General features: G+C 38.2%; 1 protein-coding gene across 1 annotated transcript in view; it reads left to right on the top strand.

The window, feature by feature from the left end:
* The window catches only part of palmdb (palmdelphin b), a 96,177-nt gene that overhangs the window by 47,266 nt on the left and 26,223 nt on the right, over window positions 1-22,688 (top strand). The window contains exon 5 of the mRNA XM_030756798.1: window positions 4,696-4,810. Coding sequence (XP_030612658.1) covers window positions 4,696-4,810 — 115 coding nt within the window. The remainder of the gene's footprint in view (window positions 1-4,695; window positions 4,811-22,688) is intronic.

Here is a 22,688-nt window from a genome sequence, read left to right as displayed (position 1 = left end):
CGCTTACACAACATGTTTACATTTACCCATGCACTCACATTCATACAAGCACTTCCATGTTTATACTAAGCTAAGTGCTTTTTTAATTAGCTAACATTCACACACATTCATACTCCGACAGGACGGTTGGAGAGCAACTTGGGGTTAAGTATCTTGCCCAAGGATACATTGGCATGTAGCTTGGAGTAGCCAGGAATCGAACCGCTGACCTTCCGATCAGTAGGTGACCTGCTCTACCTATTGAGCTACAGCCACCCCTAGAAAACTATTGTCGTCTCTTAAGTGGTGTGTTTAGTCTTGGGAAAAAATCCTCGCTGACAAAGTCTTTATGCATATACAAAGTTTAATACAAAAAAGACAATATCAAAACAGGCACTTCTTCTTGATACCTGGGAGAGGGTATTGCCAATCGCCCTAGCTCCCTGAACAAAGGAAGAACAAAGGTTTTATAGGGGTGGTCAAACCCCCCAAACTCCTAACTTTCCATATATGGTTATGAAAACAACTTCATCCTATATCTGAACATATGGTCATCCCTTATATGGTAGGCCAGAGACCTAAAAGAGGCCCTTCTGCATTCTTTCTGGCCTGAGGCCAAACCTTAAAGCTCAGGTTACTTCTTTTTACACAATCAATAAGGCCTAAAAGAACGAGACCATATATGCATATATAGTTTAGCAGAGCAGTACAGACACCACACTATCTACAGTAGATGAATATTATCTGAAAATAATGTCCTTAAGAAATAAGAAAAAATCCAGCAAAAACCCGACACAGAACCTGAGATGCCTCTGCATTCACTTGATTATCTTCTGTACATCAAAGCCCCATCAGACAAGTCTCAATGGAAAGGTAGCTATCAAGAAGCTATCATTAAGGAAAGGAAATGGAGAGAAAAGGTTGAGGTAGGCTAAATTATACAAAAACTGGACTGAAACTCAATGGCAACATCTTAATTAACAGATCCAAATTTGATTTTTTTTTTCAAATTGTTGTCATTAATTTGAAATAAAACTAACTGCTGTCAGGAGAGAGGTAGAACAGTATCTGCAGCAATCTGTAAAACACAGTGGAAGCTCTGTCATGATTTGGGGTAGCATTTCAGCCAGTGATGCTGGGACTTTGCCAAAATTGATGGAATTGTAGATGCAGAAAGTACCTGACATGCCCCCCCCCCCCCTTTTTTTGGGTGGTATGTTGTGTGTCTGTCTATCTGTCCTTAACAATATTACAGCAAAACTACCAGTCTGATTAAAGTTTTTCTGAAAATCTTGTGAATGTAATAACTCAAGATTAATTTGAATCTATGTGCTATTGACCTCAAAGTAAAGGTCAACGGTGAAGCTTGCTGAAAATTTTGTGAACGTGGTAACTCAAGAGTGATGTCACCAAATTCACACCATAGATGCATCGCCATGGACCAGTTCAAATCTCATCAACCTTGACCTCAAGGTAAAGGTCAAAGGAATGGGACAATAGGACCCAGGTGTTCTCAGTGATTCAATGTTTGGAGAGTGTTTGTCAGACAGACAACTTTCAAATCCGCTAAAATGTCTTCCAGGGGTAGGGTTTGTTGTGCCCGCCACCACTTCAACTGAGTTTATATAGAGGTGCTGGTCATAAAATTAGAATATCATGAAAAAGTTGATTTATTTCAGTAATTCCATTCAAAAAGTGAAACTTGTGTATTATATTCATTCATTACACAGACTGATATATTTCAAATAGGGCTGCAACGATTCAATGATTAACTCGATTAAATCAATTCTAAAAAATTATCGACACAAATTTACTGTGTCGATGCTTCATTTAAACTCCGCAGCGCAGAGTGGATGATCAATAAAGTTGCCACTTGTTTCGTAAAATACAGAACTCCGTATGTTACGGGACTCCGTGGAATACGGCTCCGTAACATGCGGGGTTCCGTACTTTACGGGACGGGTGGCAACTATCACTTACATGCATTTCCACGCCTCCACTGCTCTCTGTGTGTCTGTGTGTGTTGTGCTCGCTGAGAATTTCAGCTGTTATTTTTGTCTTTACTTCAGCTGTAGCTACCAGAACTGGTTTGCTAGCGAGTGCGGGCCATTAGCACTAGCGATGGCTAGGTACTGGAAGGCCCGCCCCCCAGGACTGAGGGGCTCCGTCAAAATATTTTTTTTTAATCCCTTATTAGTGACTAAATATAGACCTGCAGTAGAAACGTATTTTCGAGAATGCTTGTGAATACAAAGCATTACAACATTACTCACACATGCGCCATGGCTCCCGCAGCCACTAGTTTTTCAAAACACTCATAGTAGGCAGCGGTTTTAACTGCACAAGCACAAAGAGACGGTGAGCTCAAGTAGTGCAAAAGGAAATGTTTTTCCAGCGTCCAAAACAGCAGCTTTTTCCTTTTAGTAACCACCATTAAAATCTTTACTTGGAAACAGCTGGAGGTCCTTCATCAAGCACCTGATCAGCAAGTGTTAAGGTGAAGAAAAGAGAACTTTGTAGCTGCTCCATCCACCGCTGTTTGTTCACACGGCGAAAAACTGCAGTACGGAAGTTAAAATATGCAGATAAACTGTTAATAAAAAAAGTATTTCTAATCCGATTAATTGATGGAATACTCGATTACTAAAATAATCGTTTTATGCAGCCCTAATTTCAAATATTTGTTTCTTTTTATTTTGATGATTATAACTGGGGTTAGGTTAATTGGCTACTCTAAATTGCCCATAGGTGTGACTGAGCGCGTGAATGTGAGTGTGAAAGGTTGTCTGTCACTCTGTGTTGGCCCTGCAACAGGCTGGCGACCTGTTCAGGGTTTACCCTGCCTCTCGCCCTATGACAGCTGGGATAGGCTCCAGCCCCCCTCGCGACCCTGAACAGGATGTGCGGAAGCGAATGGATGGATGGATGGATTATAACTGGTAACTAATGAAAACCCCAAATTCTGTATCTCAGAAAATTTGAATATTGTGAAAAGGTTCAGTATTGAAGACACCTGGTGCCACACGCTAATCATATCATTAACTCAAAACATCTGCGAAGGCCTTTAAATGGTCTCTCAGTCTAGTAATGTAGGCTACACAATCATGGGGAAGACTGCTGACTTGACAGTTGTCCAAAAGACGACCATTGACACCTTGCAAGGTCATTGCTAAAGAGGCTGGCTGTTCACAGAGCTCTGTGTCCAAGTACATTAATAGAGAGGCAAAGGGAAGGAAAAGATGTGGTAGAAAAAAAGTGTACAAGCAATAGGGATAAACACACCCTGGAGAGGAGTGTGAAACAAAACCCATTAAAAAATGTGGGGGAGATTCACAAAGAGTGGACTGCAGCTGGAGTCAATGCTTCATGAACCACCACAGACAGACATGGGTTTCAGCTGTCGCAGTCCTTGTGTCAAGCCACTCTTGAACAAGAGACAGCATCAGAAGCATCTCGCCTGTGCTAAAGACAAAAGGACTGGACTGCTGCTGAGTGCTCCAAAGTTATGTTCTCCGATCAAAGTCAATTTTGCATTTCCTTTGGAAATCAAGGTCCCAGAGTCTGGAGGAAGAGAGGAGAGGCAGAGAATCCACGTTGCTTGAGGTCCAGTGTAAAGTTTCCACAGTCAGTGAGGGTTTGGAATGCCATGTCATCTGCTGGTGTTGGTCCACTGTGTTTTCTGAGGTCCAAGGTCAACGCAGCCGTCTACCAGGAAGTTTTAGAGCACTTCATGCTTCCTGCTGCTGACCAACTTTATGGAGATGCAGATTTCATTTTCCAACAGGACTTGGCACCTGGACACAGTGCCAAAGCTACCAGTACCTGCTTTAAGAACCACGGTATCCCTGTTCTTAATTGGCCAGCAAACTCACCTGACCTTAACTCCATAGAAAATCTGTGGGGTATTGTGAAGAGGAAGATGCGATACGCCAGACCCAACAATTCAGAGGAGTTGGAGGCCACTATCAGAGCAACCTGGGCTCTCGTAACACCTGAGCAGTGCCACAGACTGATTGACTCCCTGCCACACTGCATTGCTGCAGTAATCCAGGCAAAAGGAGCCCCAACTAAGTATTGAGTGCTGTACATGCTCATACTTTTCATGTTCATACTTTTCTGTTGGCCAAAATAGTTTTTTTTGTATTGGTCTTAAGTAATATTCTAATTTTCTGAGATACTGAAATCAAAATCAATCAAAATTAAAAGAAATAAACATTTTAAATGTATCAGTCTGTAAGTATTGAATGAATATAATAAACAAGTTTCACTTTTTGAATGGAATTACTGAAATAAGTCAACTTTTTCATGATATTCTAATTTCATAGCCAGCACCTTTAAATCAAAGCTCAGCTCCAGACAGTCCTGGACCCCTTTGGAATGCAAACTGACATGATGTTGACTAATCTGATTAACGCTAGCTAACAAACCAGATCAATGTCAAATCCACAATTGCTTTAAGGTGGTTTATATTGTAAAGCAGAGACTCTACAATAATAAAATACATAGCTTTGAGTCTTGAGGTTCTGCTGCATGCAAAATGCAAAATAAGTAAACACAGCTACCCAGTATAACAAAGAATACCATGCATGGAAAGTCTTGTACTTGCCTTATTGAAACCCTTGAAACATACCCTAAAATCCAAGTGCCTCCCCTTTTCTGTTTATTTGTTAATCTTTTTTCCAATTTACCAACACTGTTCATTACTCTGTTGTCCAGAATAGAGAAGGAGATTGAGGCCTTGGAAGCGCAAGAACTCAGTATCTCTGCCAATGAAGAAGTTGTGCTGAAGCGGTTAAAAGAGGTGGAAAAAACAGCTGAGGACATTATCAGGGTAAGCACAAATCAGTTGCCTCTTATTGCTTTATTGGATCTAATACTAATATGTGTTACTTATTAATTAACTCTGGCTTGTGTTAGTGCTGCTAGATTATGGTTTTCACCTAAGTACTGTTATGAAATAATGAACGAATGATAAAATGATGGAAGACGAAAAAGTATGCAAAAGTTTGGGCACCCCTGATAATTTTCATGCATTGGTTGTTCGGATCAGCAATTTCAGTTAAATATATCATATAGCAGACAAGCACAGTGATATTTGAGATGTGAAATGAAGTTTATAGGATTTCAACTCCACCAACATCCTATAGCTTCCAATGAGATTCTGGATTCTGGTTGAAGGTATTTTGGACCATTCTTCTTTACAAAACATCTCCAGTTCAGTCAGGTTTGATGTTTTCCGAGCATGGACAGCCCACTTTCAATCACACCACAGATTTTCAGTAATATTCAGGTCTGGGGACTAAAGCTGAGTTATTTGGACATAACAAGGGGCGGTATATAATATTCAGGTCTGGGGACCTGAATATTATATACCGGTAATATTCAGGTCTGGGGACCTGAATATTATTGGGAGATGGCTATTTCAAAACATTGTAATTGTTCCTCTGCATTGAATGCCTTAGTAGATTTTGAGCAGTGTTTAGGGTCGTTGTCTTGTTGAAGTATCCAGCCCCGGCACAACTTCAACTTTGTCACTGATTTTTGAACATTGTTCTCAAAAATCTGCTGATATTGACTGGAATCCATGCGACCCTCAACTTTAACAAGATTCCCAGTACCTGCACTCGCCACACAGCCCCACAGCATGATGGAACCACCACCAAATTTTACTGTGGGTAGCAAGTGTTTGTCTTGAAATGCTGTGTTCTTTTTCCGCCATGCATACCGCCCCTTGTTATGTCCAAATAACTCAATTTTACTTTCATCAGTCCACAGCACCTTATTCCAAAATGAAGCTGGCTTGTCCAAATATGTTTTAGCATACCTAGCATACGACTCTGTTTGTGGCATGTGTGGAGAAAAGGCTTCTTCTGCATTACTCTTCCATACAGCCTCTCCTTGTGCAAAGTGTGCTGAATAGTTGAATGATGCACAATGACACCATCTGCAGCAAGATGATGTTGTAGGTCTTTGGAGCTGCTCTGTGGGTTGACTGTGACTGTTTTCACCATCCTTCGCCTCTGCCTATCTGAGATTTTTCTTGGCCTGCCACTTCGGGCCTTAACTAGAACTGTGCCTGTGGCCTTCCACTTCCTCACTATGTTCCTCACAGTGGAAACTGACAGCTGTAATCTCTGAGAGAGCTTTTTGGATTCTTTCCCTAAACCATGATGTTGAACAGTCTTTGTTTTTGGGTCATTTGAGAGTTGTTTTGAGGCTCCCATCTTGCCACTCTTTAGAGAAGATGCACCTTAACCCTTTCTCATATTTGGACTCACCTGTGTGTGTAGGTCAAGGGCAGGGTTATAATAGTTGTGGATTTTACATTATTGTTTAGTTTTAGTTAGTTTTTACTTTTATTTCTCTAATTCAGTTAGTTTTAATTCGTTTTCAGAGTGGTTTTGCTCGTTTTTATTACTTTTTATTTTAGGGTTAATGCTTAGTTTTAGTTTAGTTTCATTAGTTTCAGTATTAGTTTTAGTTTTTCATACTTTGTCAGGTCCAAGAGTGACTATTGTGTAATAAAAACTGAACAAAGGATACCGTTAAAGAAATATACTCAACAACCAGTGGTTTACAAGACAGCAGCACTACATGCTAATTGTGTGTAATATTAAGGACACACATGAGCATCAACAAGGTGAAACAATAAAAAACATGAACTCCTCTGAATGAACTCCTCTGAACGAATTCTACAATAATCTTCAGCATTACACCTACATGCGGTGTTTGACAAAAACAAACTCTTTGAAGAAGTCAAAGCTCAAATCCAGCTGCATCCTGATGTTCTCCACCACATGAGGCTGCTTCTGTTTTGGAGCTAGCTTGGTTAGAAGCTCTAATTAGACTTGCAGGGTCTTTGCGGCCTCTGTACACAACCTACGAAAGTGGCCAACCTCATATCCACATTTATGCTTGTGTTGCTGGATCGTGTGTGTTAATGACGTTGCGGTCATGTGCTGGTGCTTATGCGGTGCTGGATGGGACTTTTTTTTTGGTCCTTGATCTTTGTCCTCAGTTTTTTGGCTGCAAACATATTTGTCCCTGTTTTTTCCCTTTCTTCATTCCATCACGTCCATTCCGAACGTTTCAGCAGTCTCCCTCCAGGAATTTGCTGACATTTGTGAGTCCTTATATTGATGCTTTGAGTATTATTCCTGATTGTTATTCTCTAACTGATAAAGGAGCTGGAAACGCACACGAATGGAACAGGTTAATCACAAAGATGCGGCTCCGTGGACCCAGTGAGTAGTCACGTTTCTCCAGAGGTGAACGTCAGGTTACGTCACTTCAGAGCGACTCTGCCGCTTTCTCATGCACACACGCACATAGCTGTCCAATGGCGCTCCCAGCTTAAACTGTGTAAAAATGATCAGTCCACAAGGCTTTTAAATAAAATGACAAACAAGAAAAGGAAGGTCATTTTATCTATAATTTCAGTTAGTTTTAGTTAGTTTTTTAAACTCACAATACAGTTTTAGTTAGTTATCGTTTTTCCTTTCAATTTTAGTTTTTATTTCAGTTAACGACAATGTTTTTTCAATGTCAGTTTTCGTTATTTAGTTCTTTTTCATTAACTATAATAACCCTGGTCAAGGGTCAATGAGCTTACAAAACAAATATTGTGTTCCAATAATTATTGCTAAAGGTATTCAAATCAATAAAATGACAAGGATGCCCAAACATATGCACCTGCCTAATTTTGTTTAAATAATTATTGCACACTTTCTGTAAATCCTATAAACTTCATTTCATTTCTCAAATATCACTGTGTTCGTCTGCAATATGATATATTTAACTGAAATTGCTGAGCCAAACAACCAATAATTTATAAAGGAAAATCATGAAAATTATGAGGGGTGCCCAAACTCTTTCATACCACTGTATACAGACACTGGCCTGTGTTTTTTTTGTGTCTTGATATATTGATTAAGCAGCACAGATGCCAGTAACAGAAAACCTTGGGTAGGTAGGCTTGTTTCATTTGTGCTTCTTAGCATTTAAATATGCTACCTCTTACTGAGTCATCTTAGTGCTTTTAGATTGACCGGTAAATGGACTACCGTATTTTTCGCACTATAAGGCGCACTTAAAATCCTTAAATTTTCTCAAAAATTGGCAGTGTGCCTTATCATCCAGTGCACCTTATGTATGAATTCTTGTTTTGCTTACTGACCTTGAACCAACTTTATGTGGTACACTGCGCTCAAGAATCTGTCAAAATGTTTTAGTGCTACTTTGGTAAGAGACTCTTTACAAATATCAACATTTTCCAGAGCATACAAAGCGTACAACAGGGGGGAGGGGGGTAACACCCAGCGTGCTCTTTTCAAATAGTTGAACGCTGCCATCTGATGCTGATGGCTGAGGCATCCACACCACAGCACCATTGCATGGTGTTAGAAAATGTTAGAAATCAAAATGACTTTAGTTAACATTATCTGTTAGCCATTTCATTACAATAATAATAATAATAAAAAAAAAACTACTTGTGCTTGTCACAACAATGGTAAATCCAGCAACTTCAACCTCAAACTATAAAGTTTTGCTTGCCTATAAAGTTTTGAGTGGCAGAAATATATACTTATGAGAAGAACAGGATTGGACTCAACATAAACACTATCTTAATCTTAACATAGACTATGTACAGTGTTCTGTGTGTGTATGTGTGTGTGTGTGTGTTTAACAATGTTAAAGTCTAACACTATTAGTGTACCAAAGTTTCCAGTCACCATTGTATAATGTGTGTCTATACTGTCAGTTAATTTTTTAGTCTCAACTTGTTAAACTGATACTTGTTAAGGATGCATTGGTCTCACAATGGACACCAAGTACTCTATTATTGTATTTTTTTTATGTGTGCAGAGTAGTCAGTGACACTATGATCATGGGATGCATGTGTTAACCAGGAAAATGGTGATCTATGTTTTCATCTTTGTGAACAGATTCTAGTGCTTTTTAAAATGAATATTGTATTTCAAATTCAAACATCACTCTTTTCTACTCATTCCATGCTGCCTGTTATTCTTTCTGTAATCTCTGCTTGTTTCTAACAAGATGCACTCACTGAGGACTGTGAGGACTGTGACCGCTATGAGTGAATAAGGTGGCAGATAAAAGGATTGCTCACATGCTGGGCATGCAGTGCAAGGCCTAATATGCCTGTTTTGCTTTCAGGAAACTGTCTTGATCTAGACTTAAAAACCTACTGAAATTGCCACAATTTTAATGTGACAGCTGTGAACTGCTGCTACACACAGCTGAATTGTAGCATTGCTGTGAAGTTGACTTGCTGCTTCTTTCACTACTTTGAACCTCAACTACTTTGTCTTCAGGAAATACAAGCACAGTTCCAGCCAGGTGAGCACTTTTGTAGCACTGTGGTGTGTTGTGATTGGTTGAATGTATTAAAATCCCTATTAAATTTCCCTTTATACTTTCATTAAACATTTTTTGGTGAAAAGAAAGAACTTTGGTCAGACCAGTATCTCTTGACATATTAACATACCTGAAAGTTTTTAATATGTACTGTGCAAAAAATGAAGTGAACATTTAAATCACACTTAAATGAAATATTTAAAATAGTTAAAAGATTTACTGACATACAGAGTGGTTTTTTTCTGAAAGCACAGTAACTGATAATGATTAGTGAAAAAAATAAACCAAGATTGAGAGCTTTATTTCAAATCAAACCAAAAGTCAATGTTAAAAAATTTTCAGTGTGTCCTTGATTTTTTTTAAGCAAATGTAAATGGCTTTAAGAAAATTGTTTTTTGAACATTTTAAAGACTATAAATTTAGGCACATGTTCCTGATATTTAAAACATCTGCAAAAAATTAGTTAACTCAGGGCTCTACAGACCTGGTAAAAGAAGTAATGGATTTTTTTTTAAATCAAAGTTATTTATAATGATGACAATAATATGACAGAGACATCAAAACCAGCAAAATTAATAAATAAATAGCACAATCAATTCTTCTCCCTGGAATAACTATGAACCTGCAATCTAACCTAAGGAGCCATCTCCAAAAATGTCGAAATAGGAATTAGGAGGTTATTTTTATTAAATTAGGAAAAAAAAGCATCTAATCCAAAATTAAATGGTTACACTTTTATATGATCCAATATGAGAACTTCATTAAGGCATAATATCAGCTTTATTAGAAAAATAAACCAGACTAGCATATGATAAGATGAAACAGTTGTGAAAATTTAATTTTTTTTAGATATAGCACCAAATCACAACAAACAGTTGCATAAAAATGCATTATATTGTAAGGTAAAGACCATACAATAATTACAGAGAAAACCCAAAAATCAAAATGTATGGAGCTAAATTGGGGCCATAAAGTTTGTTCAAAAAAAATAAATAAAAGGGTTTTTTTGCACTTTCAGATTTTTTTTTTTTTTTGCAGTTTCACATTTTTTTATCGAGTTCAAACTTTTGGCCCGTTTTGGCATGGGGGCGGAGCCTCATGACGGGGTGTGTAATCATGACTGACAGCTCAACACAGTGGCTGAACAACATAGTCCCAGCTGTTGACCGTGGGAACTGAATGCTGTTCCATTCAGTTCCCACGGTCAGAGGCCATAAGAAGATCATTTGTAACCTTCACAAATTTTCAGAACCGCTGTACATTCGAGCAAGGGAATTTAAAAGCAGACACAGAGGACCAAGGAGTTCAGATTCAAAGTGAACTATTTCCAAATTGAATAAAATAATGCTATACAAAGACACGTATTTAATCTGTGATGAGATAATGTTTCATATAGGTCCAAAAGAACACACACTGAGAAACATCTTTCATACCTCCATGTAAGTCAAAAAAAAGTTCTAATTATCTAACCATTTAGTTCTAAACATTCTGTGAGTTAAGCTGCTTGAGCACTAGCTTTTAATAAAAACTAACTTACTAACACTCCTTAAGCTTAATTAAATTGCATTTAGATGGCATTTATAATGTGCTTTTCTAGTCTACCCCATCCACCCAGCATACATTTGTTAGAAATACTTTTAAATTAACCAGGTTAAGATTCCACCTCACCAGTCTACAAGCACTCATTCACAAGACTAATATCAGTTTGCCTGTTTTGTTTTGTTCTTTTCATTTTGTTCTATAAAGATATTTTAGGTATAAGCCAATAGTCTTTGTTGTGATATACTGTGGCATATATAGGCTTAAAATGCTAAAATGAGTGTCATATTGTTAATGTAAGTGTTGATATTTGTTTATTTTTCCCCAAATATAGCTAACCTTGCCATATGTTTACTTTCATTTCACTGCTCTTATATTCTTCTCAGATGTGATGCATCATGTGCTTTCACCACTACCAGATATTCCATCATCAGCAGAAACCCATTCTGTATGTGAGCCTGGTAACCATGAACCAAAGAAAGGTATACTTCTGTGACAGGTTATAAAAATATTACTGTGGTGCAGACTGATCCTACAACGGGTCCTATTCCAGGAAGCAGGTTTAGCTAACAAATTTGTTTACCCTGAAATGAGGGAAAAATTAGGTTTTCTGTTCCAGAAAGAGAATTAATTTAAACTTAAATCCTGGTTAGATGTTAGTTCACCATTTTTGCATTTTATATATGAGAATGTTTACAATAATCAGTATATATAAACAGATACAGCAATCTCATCTGAGCATCTCCGATTTATGATCAGCTTAGAATAAAATCTATAGCCATCTTTCTAACACTGAGACTCATAATGCAGTTGTCAGACTGTCACTGGAAATGTTTAATGTACATTACTGTAGCAATCACCATTCAAATCACACTTATCTGTATAAAGCTTTAGACAACACACACTGATCAGTCATTCTTTTGTCATGTTTTAATGGAAAAAATGTCACATTGGGAATCTTGGAGTGATGCAAATATTTGAGAAAAGATGAGGATTTAAGATTCTTAAAATGTAGGTTGAAGTGAATTTTTAATGCAGTTTGCATGCAGACTGTTTATTTCAGAACTTTTTTTTTCACAAATTGAGATTCAGTCAATGATTTACATGATATCAAAAAAACATTTTGAAAGGTATGGCATCTGAAATTCAGTCTCAGTGGGTCCACCCAGAACTGAATCTACCCAAAGGTAGGCCCATCTTAGACTCCATAAGGGATCAGCAATTTGTGTCTGGGTCAGAGTCCACTTTGACTACAGGACAAATCCAGAATGGATAAAAATCATAGATTCAGACTGGATTCAAGATGGATCCATTTTCAGCTCTGGTCATGTGTTCATAGCAGCCTATTTTTTCCCTATGCCATCTATAGTTCTAATTTAAAATCTGTAAGGAGGAGGAAAATCTCAGCATTTTTATCCAGTAATGGCAGAAATAAGGAAATTCTATATAAACTTACCACAAAAAGTAAAGAAATTTGCGTTGGGTTGATTATTTATTTGCTGTAACAATACTTTTTGGCAATCAATCTTATCTAGTTGGAAATCCTGTTTATTTCCACTTAAATGTTGCCATATTTGTAGATAGATAGATAGGTAAGAACATACCTAAGCTGCACATTACTGACAAATATTTGCTTTGGCCAAAAAATACACTTTATTTAGAGTACGGTGCAGCCAATGACTATTATTATTACTACTACTACTACTACTACTACTACTACTACTAATAATAATAATAATAATAATAATAATAATAATAATAATACTTAATAATAAAAGTTCACTTTTTTCATAATCAATAAACCCAAGCTGATATACTATATTGCCAAAAGTATTTGCTCATCTAACTTCACACATATATGAACTTGAGTGACATGTAGTTGGCCCACCCTTTGCAGCTATAACAGCTTCAACTATTCTGGGAAGGCTTTCCACAACACTGATGTTGGATGAGAAGGCCTGGCTTGCAGTCTCCGCTCTAATTCATCCCAAAGGTGTTCTATCAGTTTGAGGATACTGCGCAGACCAGTCAAGTTTTTACATACCAGACTTGCTCATCCAAGTCTTTTTGAAATTTGCTTGTGCACTGGTGTTAAGTCATGTTGGAACAGGAAGGGGCCATCCCCAACCTGTTAAGACAGATTTGGGAGTAATTTTCTAATTTTGGCAACATAGTTGGCAACATAGTGTATCATTATTTCACTGTGACATAACATATTTTTTTCAAATCTAACATTAGAAAAGGTGAGCAATATTTATTGTCTAGTCTATGTCCTAAGAATTAATCTATGGCTTTCATTCCAGCTACATTTGCAATGAAGATCAGTGTGGAATATGACAAGAAAACAGGCAAAAGTCAGGTGGTATCAACTACAACAATCATCCCAGAAACCACAGAAAAGACTGGGATAAAGGTGTATGAAGATCAGCATAAGTCTGTGTATGCACTGAATCCAGACAGAACTAAAATCCACAAGGGAGCAGGTGGAGAGCTGACGCCTACAGAGTTGGAAGAGCTTCTGCATCAGGCCACTGAAGAGAAGGTGCCTAGTGAGGTGCATTATCATTTACCTGTCTACTCTTTACCCTACACAGGGACACCCAGGACACCAACTACATCCCTAACACAAACCCCAACACCTAGCCCCAGCTCCTTACAGGGCATAATCTCATCCAGAAATGGATTTCAAACCCTAAATGAGAAAAAACATTGCAGCAAAGGCCTACAGGAACATAAATCCCCAAACAAAACCCACAGCTCTAACCATATCCATCAAAACTCCACTACAAAAGTACAACAAACTGGAGAAAAGACCAAACTGCACATTCCAGATGAGTCCCTGAGTGACAAGTGTCTAATACCCCAGTCGCAGTTTTGGAGTAAAACTCAAAGAAGATTCACCAACAGCAAGACAGATACAAGCAGTCCAAACGGGGCAGCTTTTGTTTCAATTCAATTTAGGCCTGAAGGAATGCTTGCACCCATACAACCAGTCTATAGACCATTAGATAGGTGTAGTCCTTCATTGGCTAGCTACAAATCTGATCCTGATGTCTTGATAGACAGCTCAGGTGATTTTAACAAAGATTGTTCCTCCTGTGCAGAAAATAATGCCACACTGAACCTTGACAGCACACTAGCAGTGAAGTCAAAACCTGTCACAATGATATTCATAGGTTATGATAATGCTGAGGATGAAGAACAGGAAGACATCCAAGCTGAGTTGGTGATTATTGGCAATAGTTTTGATAATGATGACAATGATGATGAAGAAAATAAAAATGAAAGCAAGAGGGAAGAGCGTCTTTCATACCACCCACAGGGGTACATAAGCAAAGTCTTCCAACCCAATGTGGGCATAGCTAAGGTTGTAGGCTGCAGAGACATTAGTGAAGACACCTACACAGACTGGAAGGATTCAGGATTCCACAAGCCAACATTCACCTACAAACCTGGAAAATACAGTTCTTATTTGCACAGACAGGGGGTGGATTAGCCAGCTAACGCAGAAAGCATCAATATGGAAAAAAATGAAGCTCAGTTCAACAGGAAGATGAGAAACTGAGTTGTTTGGGGAAAAATGGGAATAGAATTTGCTTGATTTATTTAGTGATCCTTCCTTTGTTTCTTTTCTTTTTTTTTTCTTTTTTGCTCATGAATGCTGCCAACCCAATCCAATACGTATCAGTGCCAATTTTATGCAATATGATAACAAAAAAATTGTGATTCATGCTATCATAAAGCCTTATCTTGACATGTGAATGCCTGCTCCTGATAGTGAGACTTTGTGTTTATTATCTTTATTGCCACTTTCTGGCCCATTACATTGCTGATTTGTAGCTTAGTTACATTAAATGGTACTCTACTGTAAATCAAATTTGCTTGCCTATAGTCCACTTTAGGAGATAGAGTGAGGGAGTTTTGCATTAGGGAAATACAGGATGAGAATTTTTTTTTTGTCACTCTTTTGTCAGGTTTTGGCACCAAATGTAGTTGGTTATGTTTAGGAAAAGACCATGGTCATACTCAAAAGACATAGGCCTCACAACTCAAAACCTTTATTATAAAATGTGTTTTGCACTGTGAACCACTGTAGCTATTACAAGTACTGAGTCTAGACCTCAACTCCCTCCAACATCTCCATTAATAGTAAATGAATCATTATTTACTATTAATGGAGCCAATTCATTTAATGTGAAATGATAGCAAGATGTGGTTTTGTTTGACTTTCTATTGTAATTCTTTCAAATAACTAAATGGAGTGCTACAAACAACTCTGCTATTAAATTTTTTTTCTCATCAACTAAGGGTGAAGATGCTTGCCAATATGAACTTCTAACTCAATATGATACTTACTCTAGACAGCATTATCAGTAACACTGTGAGGAATAATTTTTGATCAGGATATGTCCTTCAGTCTGCATATTAAACAAATATGTATGCTTAATCTGGTTTCTGGCAGTAGTGGAAAATTACTCCTTGAGATGCAGTGTAAAGACTGATCATTTCATCATCAGCACTGGCCACTTTCAGTGACCAGCTGGCTGTTGCAGCATTGGCAAATACCACAACTCCAGAAGCAACATACCATTATCACCACTTTTTCATATTAAAGTAATAATTAAAGACAGAACAGTCAAAAATAGCAAGCTAGTAAGCGGACCTTAAAGACTCACTTCTCAATCTACTAATACTACTACTACTACTTTATTTATAAAGCACTTTAAAACAACAGCAATTGCAACAAAGTGCTGTACAGATACAAGTCAAATGAGCCAATACACATAACAATGACAACAATGACAATAAGAAACCAACACAATAAAACAAATAAAATGAGTCTCAGCATGGGAATCACCAATAGAAAAGAATACATTAGTCACACATTCACATTAGTGAATTTTCAAAACAGACATTACCGGTACTGTCATCATATCATGAAATGATAGAGAATTTCTCTGATGCAATTTCTAAAATTATTGACCATATTTCTTCTGTCAGAACTATTAATGTATGTGATTCACCAAAGGTAACTTGGAGAAACAGTGTAAAGATTGTAAAAAGAGATAATTATAAACAAAAAATAAACAACCAATTCTATTAAATCTATTAAAAAATCCCCTCTACTGGTCAAGTTCTGTTTTTTTTTTTTTTTAATGTAGTTTGTTTGGTTTTTTTCTTCATCTTTTTGTAATTTCATCTATCAATAAACTATTTAATCCCTCCAAAACTGTATCAAGTGAATTTATTTCAACAGGTAAATGTGACAAATTTGCTTATTTCATCCAGAAAATATTTGGAAAAATATTTGGAAAATTCCTTTGTGTCCATCACTTGCTAGAAAATAAGTGATGAGAGGGTGGTGATGTCATGATGTTAACAGTTATTATGGATAAGAGTTTGCTTAATGACCTCCTCTCCACCACAGAGTAAAACATTGAACTGAAAGTGAGAGGTGAACTGAACTCAAGACAGCACAGTTCCCTAGTGAGAGTAAGCTCTTTGCAGCCTTTACTCCAAGATTTGGTCTGTATGCAGAGGGTCAAAAGACACTTTCACTTGTGGTCTTAGGTTGGCCAAGAACAGTGTCTCCAGCACTTTCATCACATGTGATGTAAGGACAACTGGTTAATAGTCATTAAGCTCTGATGTTTCAACTTTTTCAGTAGGAAGAGGAATGAGACAAGTTGTTTTCCATAATGTCACTATCCTCTGCTGTTTCTGGCTTTGGTTGTAAATGTGACTCAGTTCATATTTCGTATGACCACATTGGTTGTTCAACACAGCCTGAACTGTGTCTGTTGTCTGTTACATGTACACACAATACTGGTTACACACAATCTTGAGTTAAATTAGTATTTAAGCTTGAATGATTCTGTGCAATGCCCACTTCTCTGTGCAATATATATATATATTTTTTTTTTTTTTAATTCACACTGAACACTATCTATCACTCCTATATTGTGCAATATCCAATATTCATTCACCAAAGAGCAATACTCGGCATCTTCATTATTATATGTATATCTTAGCTTATTTTATTAGCTTATTTGTATATTTTTTATATACATTCTATTTTATTTACTGTATATTCTTAGAAGTTTTATTTTATATTTTTAGAAAGTGACTGTGTGGCCCTCCAATCTCATTGTACATTCTGTATAATGACAAATAAAGGCATTCTATTCTATTCATTGGTCAGTATCAAGTCGTTCCTCTAAAAATCGTCAGGTACAAGGACTATACAATGGAGGGGGGGCAAAGTTCAAAGAAAAACTTTGAAAGGCCTTCAGAAAGACTAGAAAATTATTGCTCTAGGAAATGAGGCTTTGTTTTGCATAGTACTCTATAATTAATAGATCCTGATGCACACTTTCATTTCTAATCCTGGTTCTTTCCTTGTTTTTTGACTTTTTGCATAATAATAAATGTGTTACTGTGTGTTGGCTGCTCAATCTTACATACACACAAGTAATTTGCAATACAGTGAATACCTGTGCCTGTAAATTAAATGATTTGCTTGTGATTATGTTATATTGGCCGCCACTGTTTGACAAAAAAAATTCCAAATAGAAGTGCAAAATGTGGTGAGATGATGCTCAGAATAATCAGTCCCTCAATACAGGGAAAGACCAAAAAGCTCATCATTGACTCCATAAGATCACACAATGAGAGTTGTGCTCCAGTCTTTATCAACAGTGACAGGGCGGAACATGTACCATGCTTTATATTCCTCGGGATACACATCTCCAAGGATCTGTCATGAACAGTTAACATCACAGCGCTGTTGAAGAAGTCACAAAAATAGTTGTTTTTCTTAAGAATGCTGAAAAAATCTGGCCTCCCCTAACAGGTGCTGCTGACTAACTAATGCTGCACCACAGAGAGCATTTTTACATCCTGTACAGCAGCTGATGAAAAACCTCTACAAAGGGCTGGGTCATGTGTAAGATTGCCAGAGTGTAGCTACCAGCTCTGGAGAAGATTTACAGCACACACTGTGTCACAAAAGTCACCAGCATTTGAACTTCTCCTATTAGGCAAATTTAAGTTCATGCTTAATGTACTTAAAGCAGGGACCTCAAGGATCAGAGACAGTTTCATTCCAAGAGCTATAAATGCACTCCATCAATCCATCAAGTGCCCCCCATAGAGCTGTTTTGGACTGTTTTGGAGCGGATCCTCCTGAGACCCGGCCCATTAACTTTTGTCCTCTGTAGTGGACATTACAATTTCATGCACTTTTAACTTTTGATCTTTACAAGAAACTCAATTAAAGAGTACATCCTGGGCTTTCTGGGGATATGTCATATGACAGGCTGGCATGTTAAGAAATTTATTGAGTTCTCAATCCAAAATGGCCGGCAACAAAAAAGGCACATTTTGTTAAAATGGGAGAACTAAGTCAAATATTGTTACGTTTTTATTGTTTTAATCATGGTTATCATACTGTATATAATTTTGTTTGTAAGGACTTCAGGAAGAGTACAGTGGTCCCTCACTATATTCAATTCAATTCAATTTTATTTATATAGCGCCAAATCACAACAAACTGTCGCCTCAAGGCGCTTTGTATTGTGGGTAAAGACCCTACAATAATACAGAGAAAACCCAACAGTCAAAAGGACCCCCTATGAGCAGCACTTGGCGACAGTGGAAAGGAAAAACTCCCTTTTAACAGGAAGAAACCTCCAGCAGAACCAGTCTCAGGGAGGGGCAGTCATCTGCCGCGACCGGTTGGGCTGAGGGGAGAGAAAGACATGCTGTGGAAGAGAGCCAGAAATTAATATCAATTAATGATTAAATGCAGAGTGGAGTATAAACAAAGTAAATAAGGTGAATGAGAAACAGTGCATTATGTGAACCCCCCAGCAGACAAGGCCTATAGCAGCATAACTAAGGGATGGTTCAGGGTCACCTGATCCAGCCTTAACTATAAGCTTTATCATAAAGGAAAGTTTTAAGCCTAATCTTAAAAATAGAGAGGGTGTCTGTCTCCCGAATCCAAGCTGGAAGCTGGTTCCACAGAAGAGGCGCCTGAAAGCTGAAGGCTCTGCCTCCCATTCTACTCTTAAGTATCCTAGGAACCACAAGTAAGCCAGCAGTCTGAGAGCGAAGTGCTCTGTTGGGGTGATATGGTACTATGAGGTCTTTGAGATAAGATGGTGCCTGATTATTCAAGACCTTGTATGTGAGGAGAAGAATTTTAAATTCTATTCTAGATTTAACAGGGAGCCAATGAAGAGAAGCCAATATGGGAGAAATCTGCTCTCTCTTTCTAGTCCCTGTCAGTACTCTAGCTGCAGCATTTTGGATCAGCTGAAGGCTTTTCAGGAAGCTTTTAGGACAGCCTGATAATAATGAATTACAATAATCCAGCCTAGAAGTAATAAATGCATGAATTAGCTTTTCAGCATCACTCTGAGAAAGGATGTTTCTAATTTTAGAAATATTGCGCAAATGCAAAAAAGCGGTCCTACATATTTGTTTAATATGTGCATTGAAGGACATATCCTGGTCAAAAATGACTCCAAGATTTCTCACAGTGTTACTGGAGGCCAAAGTAATGCCATCCAGAGTAAGTATCTGGTTAGACACCATGTTTCTAAGATTTGTGGGGCCGAGAACAAGAATTTCAGTTTTATCTGAATTTAGAAGCAGGAAATTAGAGGTCATCCAGGCCTTAATGTCTTTAAGACATTCCTGCAGTTTAATTAATTGATGTGTGTCATCTGGCTTCATTGATAGGTAAAGCTGAGTATCATCTGCATAACAATGAAAATTGATGCAGTGCTTTCTAATAATACTGCCTAAGGGAAGCATGTATAATGTAAATAAAATTGGTCCTAGCACAGAACCCTGTGGAACTCCATAATTAACCTTAGTGTGTGAAGAAGACTCCCCATTTACATGAACAAATTGGAGTCTATTAGATAAATATGATTCAAACCACTGCAGTGCAGTACCTTAAATACCTATAGCAAGCTCTAATCTCTGTAATAAAATGTTATGGTCAACAGTATCAAAAGCTGCACTGAGGTCCAACAGGACAAGAACAGAGATGAGTCCAATGTCAGAGGCTCTAAGAAGATCATTTGTAACCTTCACTAATGCTGTTTCTGCACTGATGAATTCTGAAACCTGACTGAAACTCTTCAAATAAACCGTTCTTCTGCAGATGATCAGTTAGCTGTTTTACAACTACTCTTTCAAGAATCTTTGAGAGAAAAGGAAGGTTGGAGATTGGCCTATAATTAGCTAAGACAGCTGGGTCAAGTGATGGCTTTTTAAGCAGAGGTTTAATTACAGCCACCTTGAAGGTCTGTGGTACATAGCCAACTAATAAAGACTGATTGATCATTTTTAAGATTGAAGCATCAATAATTGGAAAGACTTCTTTGAACAGTCTAGTAGGAATGGGATCTAACAAACATGTTGCTGGTTTGGAGGAAGTAACTATTGAAGTTAACTCTGAAAGATCAACTGGAGCAAAAGAGTCTAAACAGTGCTGAAAGCAGCCGAACATGAAGAATAATCTTTGAGATGGTTATGAATAATTTTTTCTCTAATGTCTAAAATTTTATTTGTAAAGAAATCCATGAAGTCACTACTAGTTAACATGAAAGGAATACTTGGCTCTACAGAGCTCTGACTCTTTGTCAGCCTGGCTACAGTGCTGAAAAGAAACCTGGGGTTCTTCTTATTTTCTTCAATTAATGATGAATAGTAAGATGTCCTAGCTTTACGGAGGGCTTTTTTATAGAGCAACAAACTCTTTTTCCAGGCTAAATGAGCATCTTCTAATTTAGTGAGACGCCATTCCCTCTCCAGCTTTCGGGTTATCTGCTTTAAGCTGTGCGTTTGTGAATTATACCACGGAGTCAGGCACTTCTGATTTGAAGCTTTCCTTTTCAGAGGAGCCACAGTATCCAAAGTTATACGCAGTGAGGATGTAAAACTATTGACGAGATAATCGACCTCACTGGGAGCAGAGTTTAGGTAGCTGCTCTGCACTGTGTTGGCACATGGCACTGAAGAGCATAACAATGAAGGAATTAGATCCTTAAACTTAGTTACAGCACTTTCAGAAAGACTTCTACTGTAATAAAACTTATTCCCCACTGCTGTGTAATCCATTAAAGTAAATGTAAATGTTACTAAGAAATGATCAGACAGGAGGGGGCTTTCAGGGAATACTGTTAAGTCTTCAGTTTCTATGCCATATGTTAGGACAAGATCCAGAGTATGATTAAAGTGGTGGGTGGGCTCCTTTACATTTTGATGAGCCAATTGAATCTAACAATAGATTAAATGCAGTGTTGCGGCTGTCATTCTCAGCACCTACATGGATGTTAAAATCACCCACTATAATTATTTTATCTGAACTGAGCACTAAATCAGATAAAAAGTCTGAGAAATCAGACAGAAACTCTGAGTAAGGACCAGGTGGACGATAGATAATAACAAATAAAACAGGTTTTTGATTTTCCCAATTAGGATGGACAAGACTAAGAGTCAGGCTTTCAAAAGAATGAAAACTTTCTCTGGGTCTTTGATTAATTAATAAGCTGGAATTGAAGATTGCAGCTAATCCTCCTCCTCGACCTGTGCTTCGAGCATTCTGACAGTTACTGTGACTCAGGGGTGTTGATTCATTTAAACTAACATATTCATCCTGCTGTAACCAGGTTTCTGTAAGGCAGAAAAAATCAATACGTTGATCAATTATTAAATCATTTACTAATAGGGACTTGGAAGAGAGAGACCTAATGTTTAACAATCCACATTTAATTGTTTTATTTTTTGGTGCAGTTGATGAAGCTGTATTATTTATTGTTTTTGAATTTTTATGCTTAAATAGTTTTTTGCTGATTTTAGCTTTGGTTTTTGGTGGTCTGGGAGCAGGCACCGACTCTATGGGGATGGGGTTTTGGGGGGATGGCAGGAGGAGAGAAGCTGCAGAGAGGCGTGTAAGACTGCAACTCTGCTTCCTGGTCTCAACCCTGGGTAGTCAGTTTTTAGGAGGGTTAATAAATTTGGCCAGATTTCTAGAAATGAGAGCTGTTCCATCCAAAGTGGGATGGATGCCATCTCTCCTAACAAGACCAGGTTTTCCCCAGAAACTTTGCCAGTTATCTATGAAGCCCACGTCATTTTTTGGACACCACTCAGACAGCCAGCGATTCAAGGAGAACAAGCGGCTAAACATGTCGCTCCGGGTCTGATTGGGGAGGGGCCCAGAGAAAACTACAGAGTCCGACATCGTTTTTGCAAAGTTACACACCGAGTCAATATTAATTTTAGTGACCTCCGATTGGCGTAACCGGGTGTCATTACTGCCGACGTGAATAACGATCTTACCAAATCTACGATTAGCCTTAGCCAGCAGTTTCAAATTTCCATGAATGTCGCCTGCTCTGGCCCCTGGAAGACATTTGACTATGGTCGCCGGTGTCTCTAGCTTCACGTTTCTCAAAACAGAGTCGCCAATAACCAGAGTTTGTTCCTCGGCGGGTGTGTCGCCGAGTGGAGAAAAACGGTTAGAGACGTGAACAGGTTGGTGGTGTACCCGGGGCTTCTGCTTAGGACTACGCTTCCTCCTCACCGTCACCCAGCTGGCCTGTTTTCCCTGCTGCTCGGGATCTGCTGGGGGGGAGCTAACGGCGGCTAAGCTACCATGGTCCGCACCCGCTACAGGGGCCTGGCTAGATGTAGGATTTTCCAGGGTGCGGAGCCGAGTCTCCAGTTCAGAAAGCCTGGCCTCCAGAGCTACAAACAGACTACATTTATTA

The sequence above is a fragment of the Archocentrus centrarchus genome, chromosome 20, assembly GCF_007364275.1.
Source record: "Archocentrus centrarchus isolate MPI-CPG fArcCen1 chromosome 20, fArcCen1, whole genome shotgun sequence".
Taxonomy (NCBI): Eukaryota; Metazoa; Chordata; class Actinopteri; order Cichliformes; family Cichlidae; genus Archocentrus; species Archocentrus centrarchus.
The sequence above is the reverse complement of the archived record's forward strand: the minus strand, read 5'-3'. Positions and strand labels throughout refer to the sequence as shown.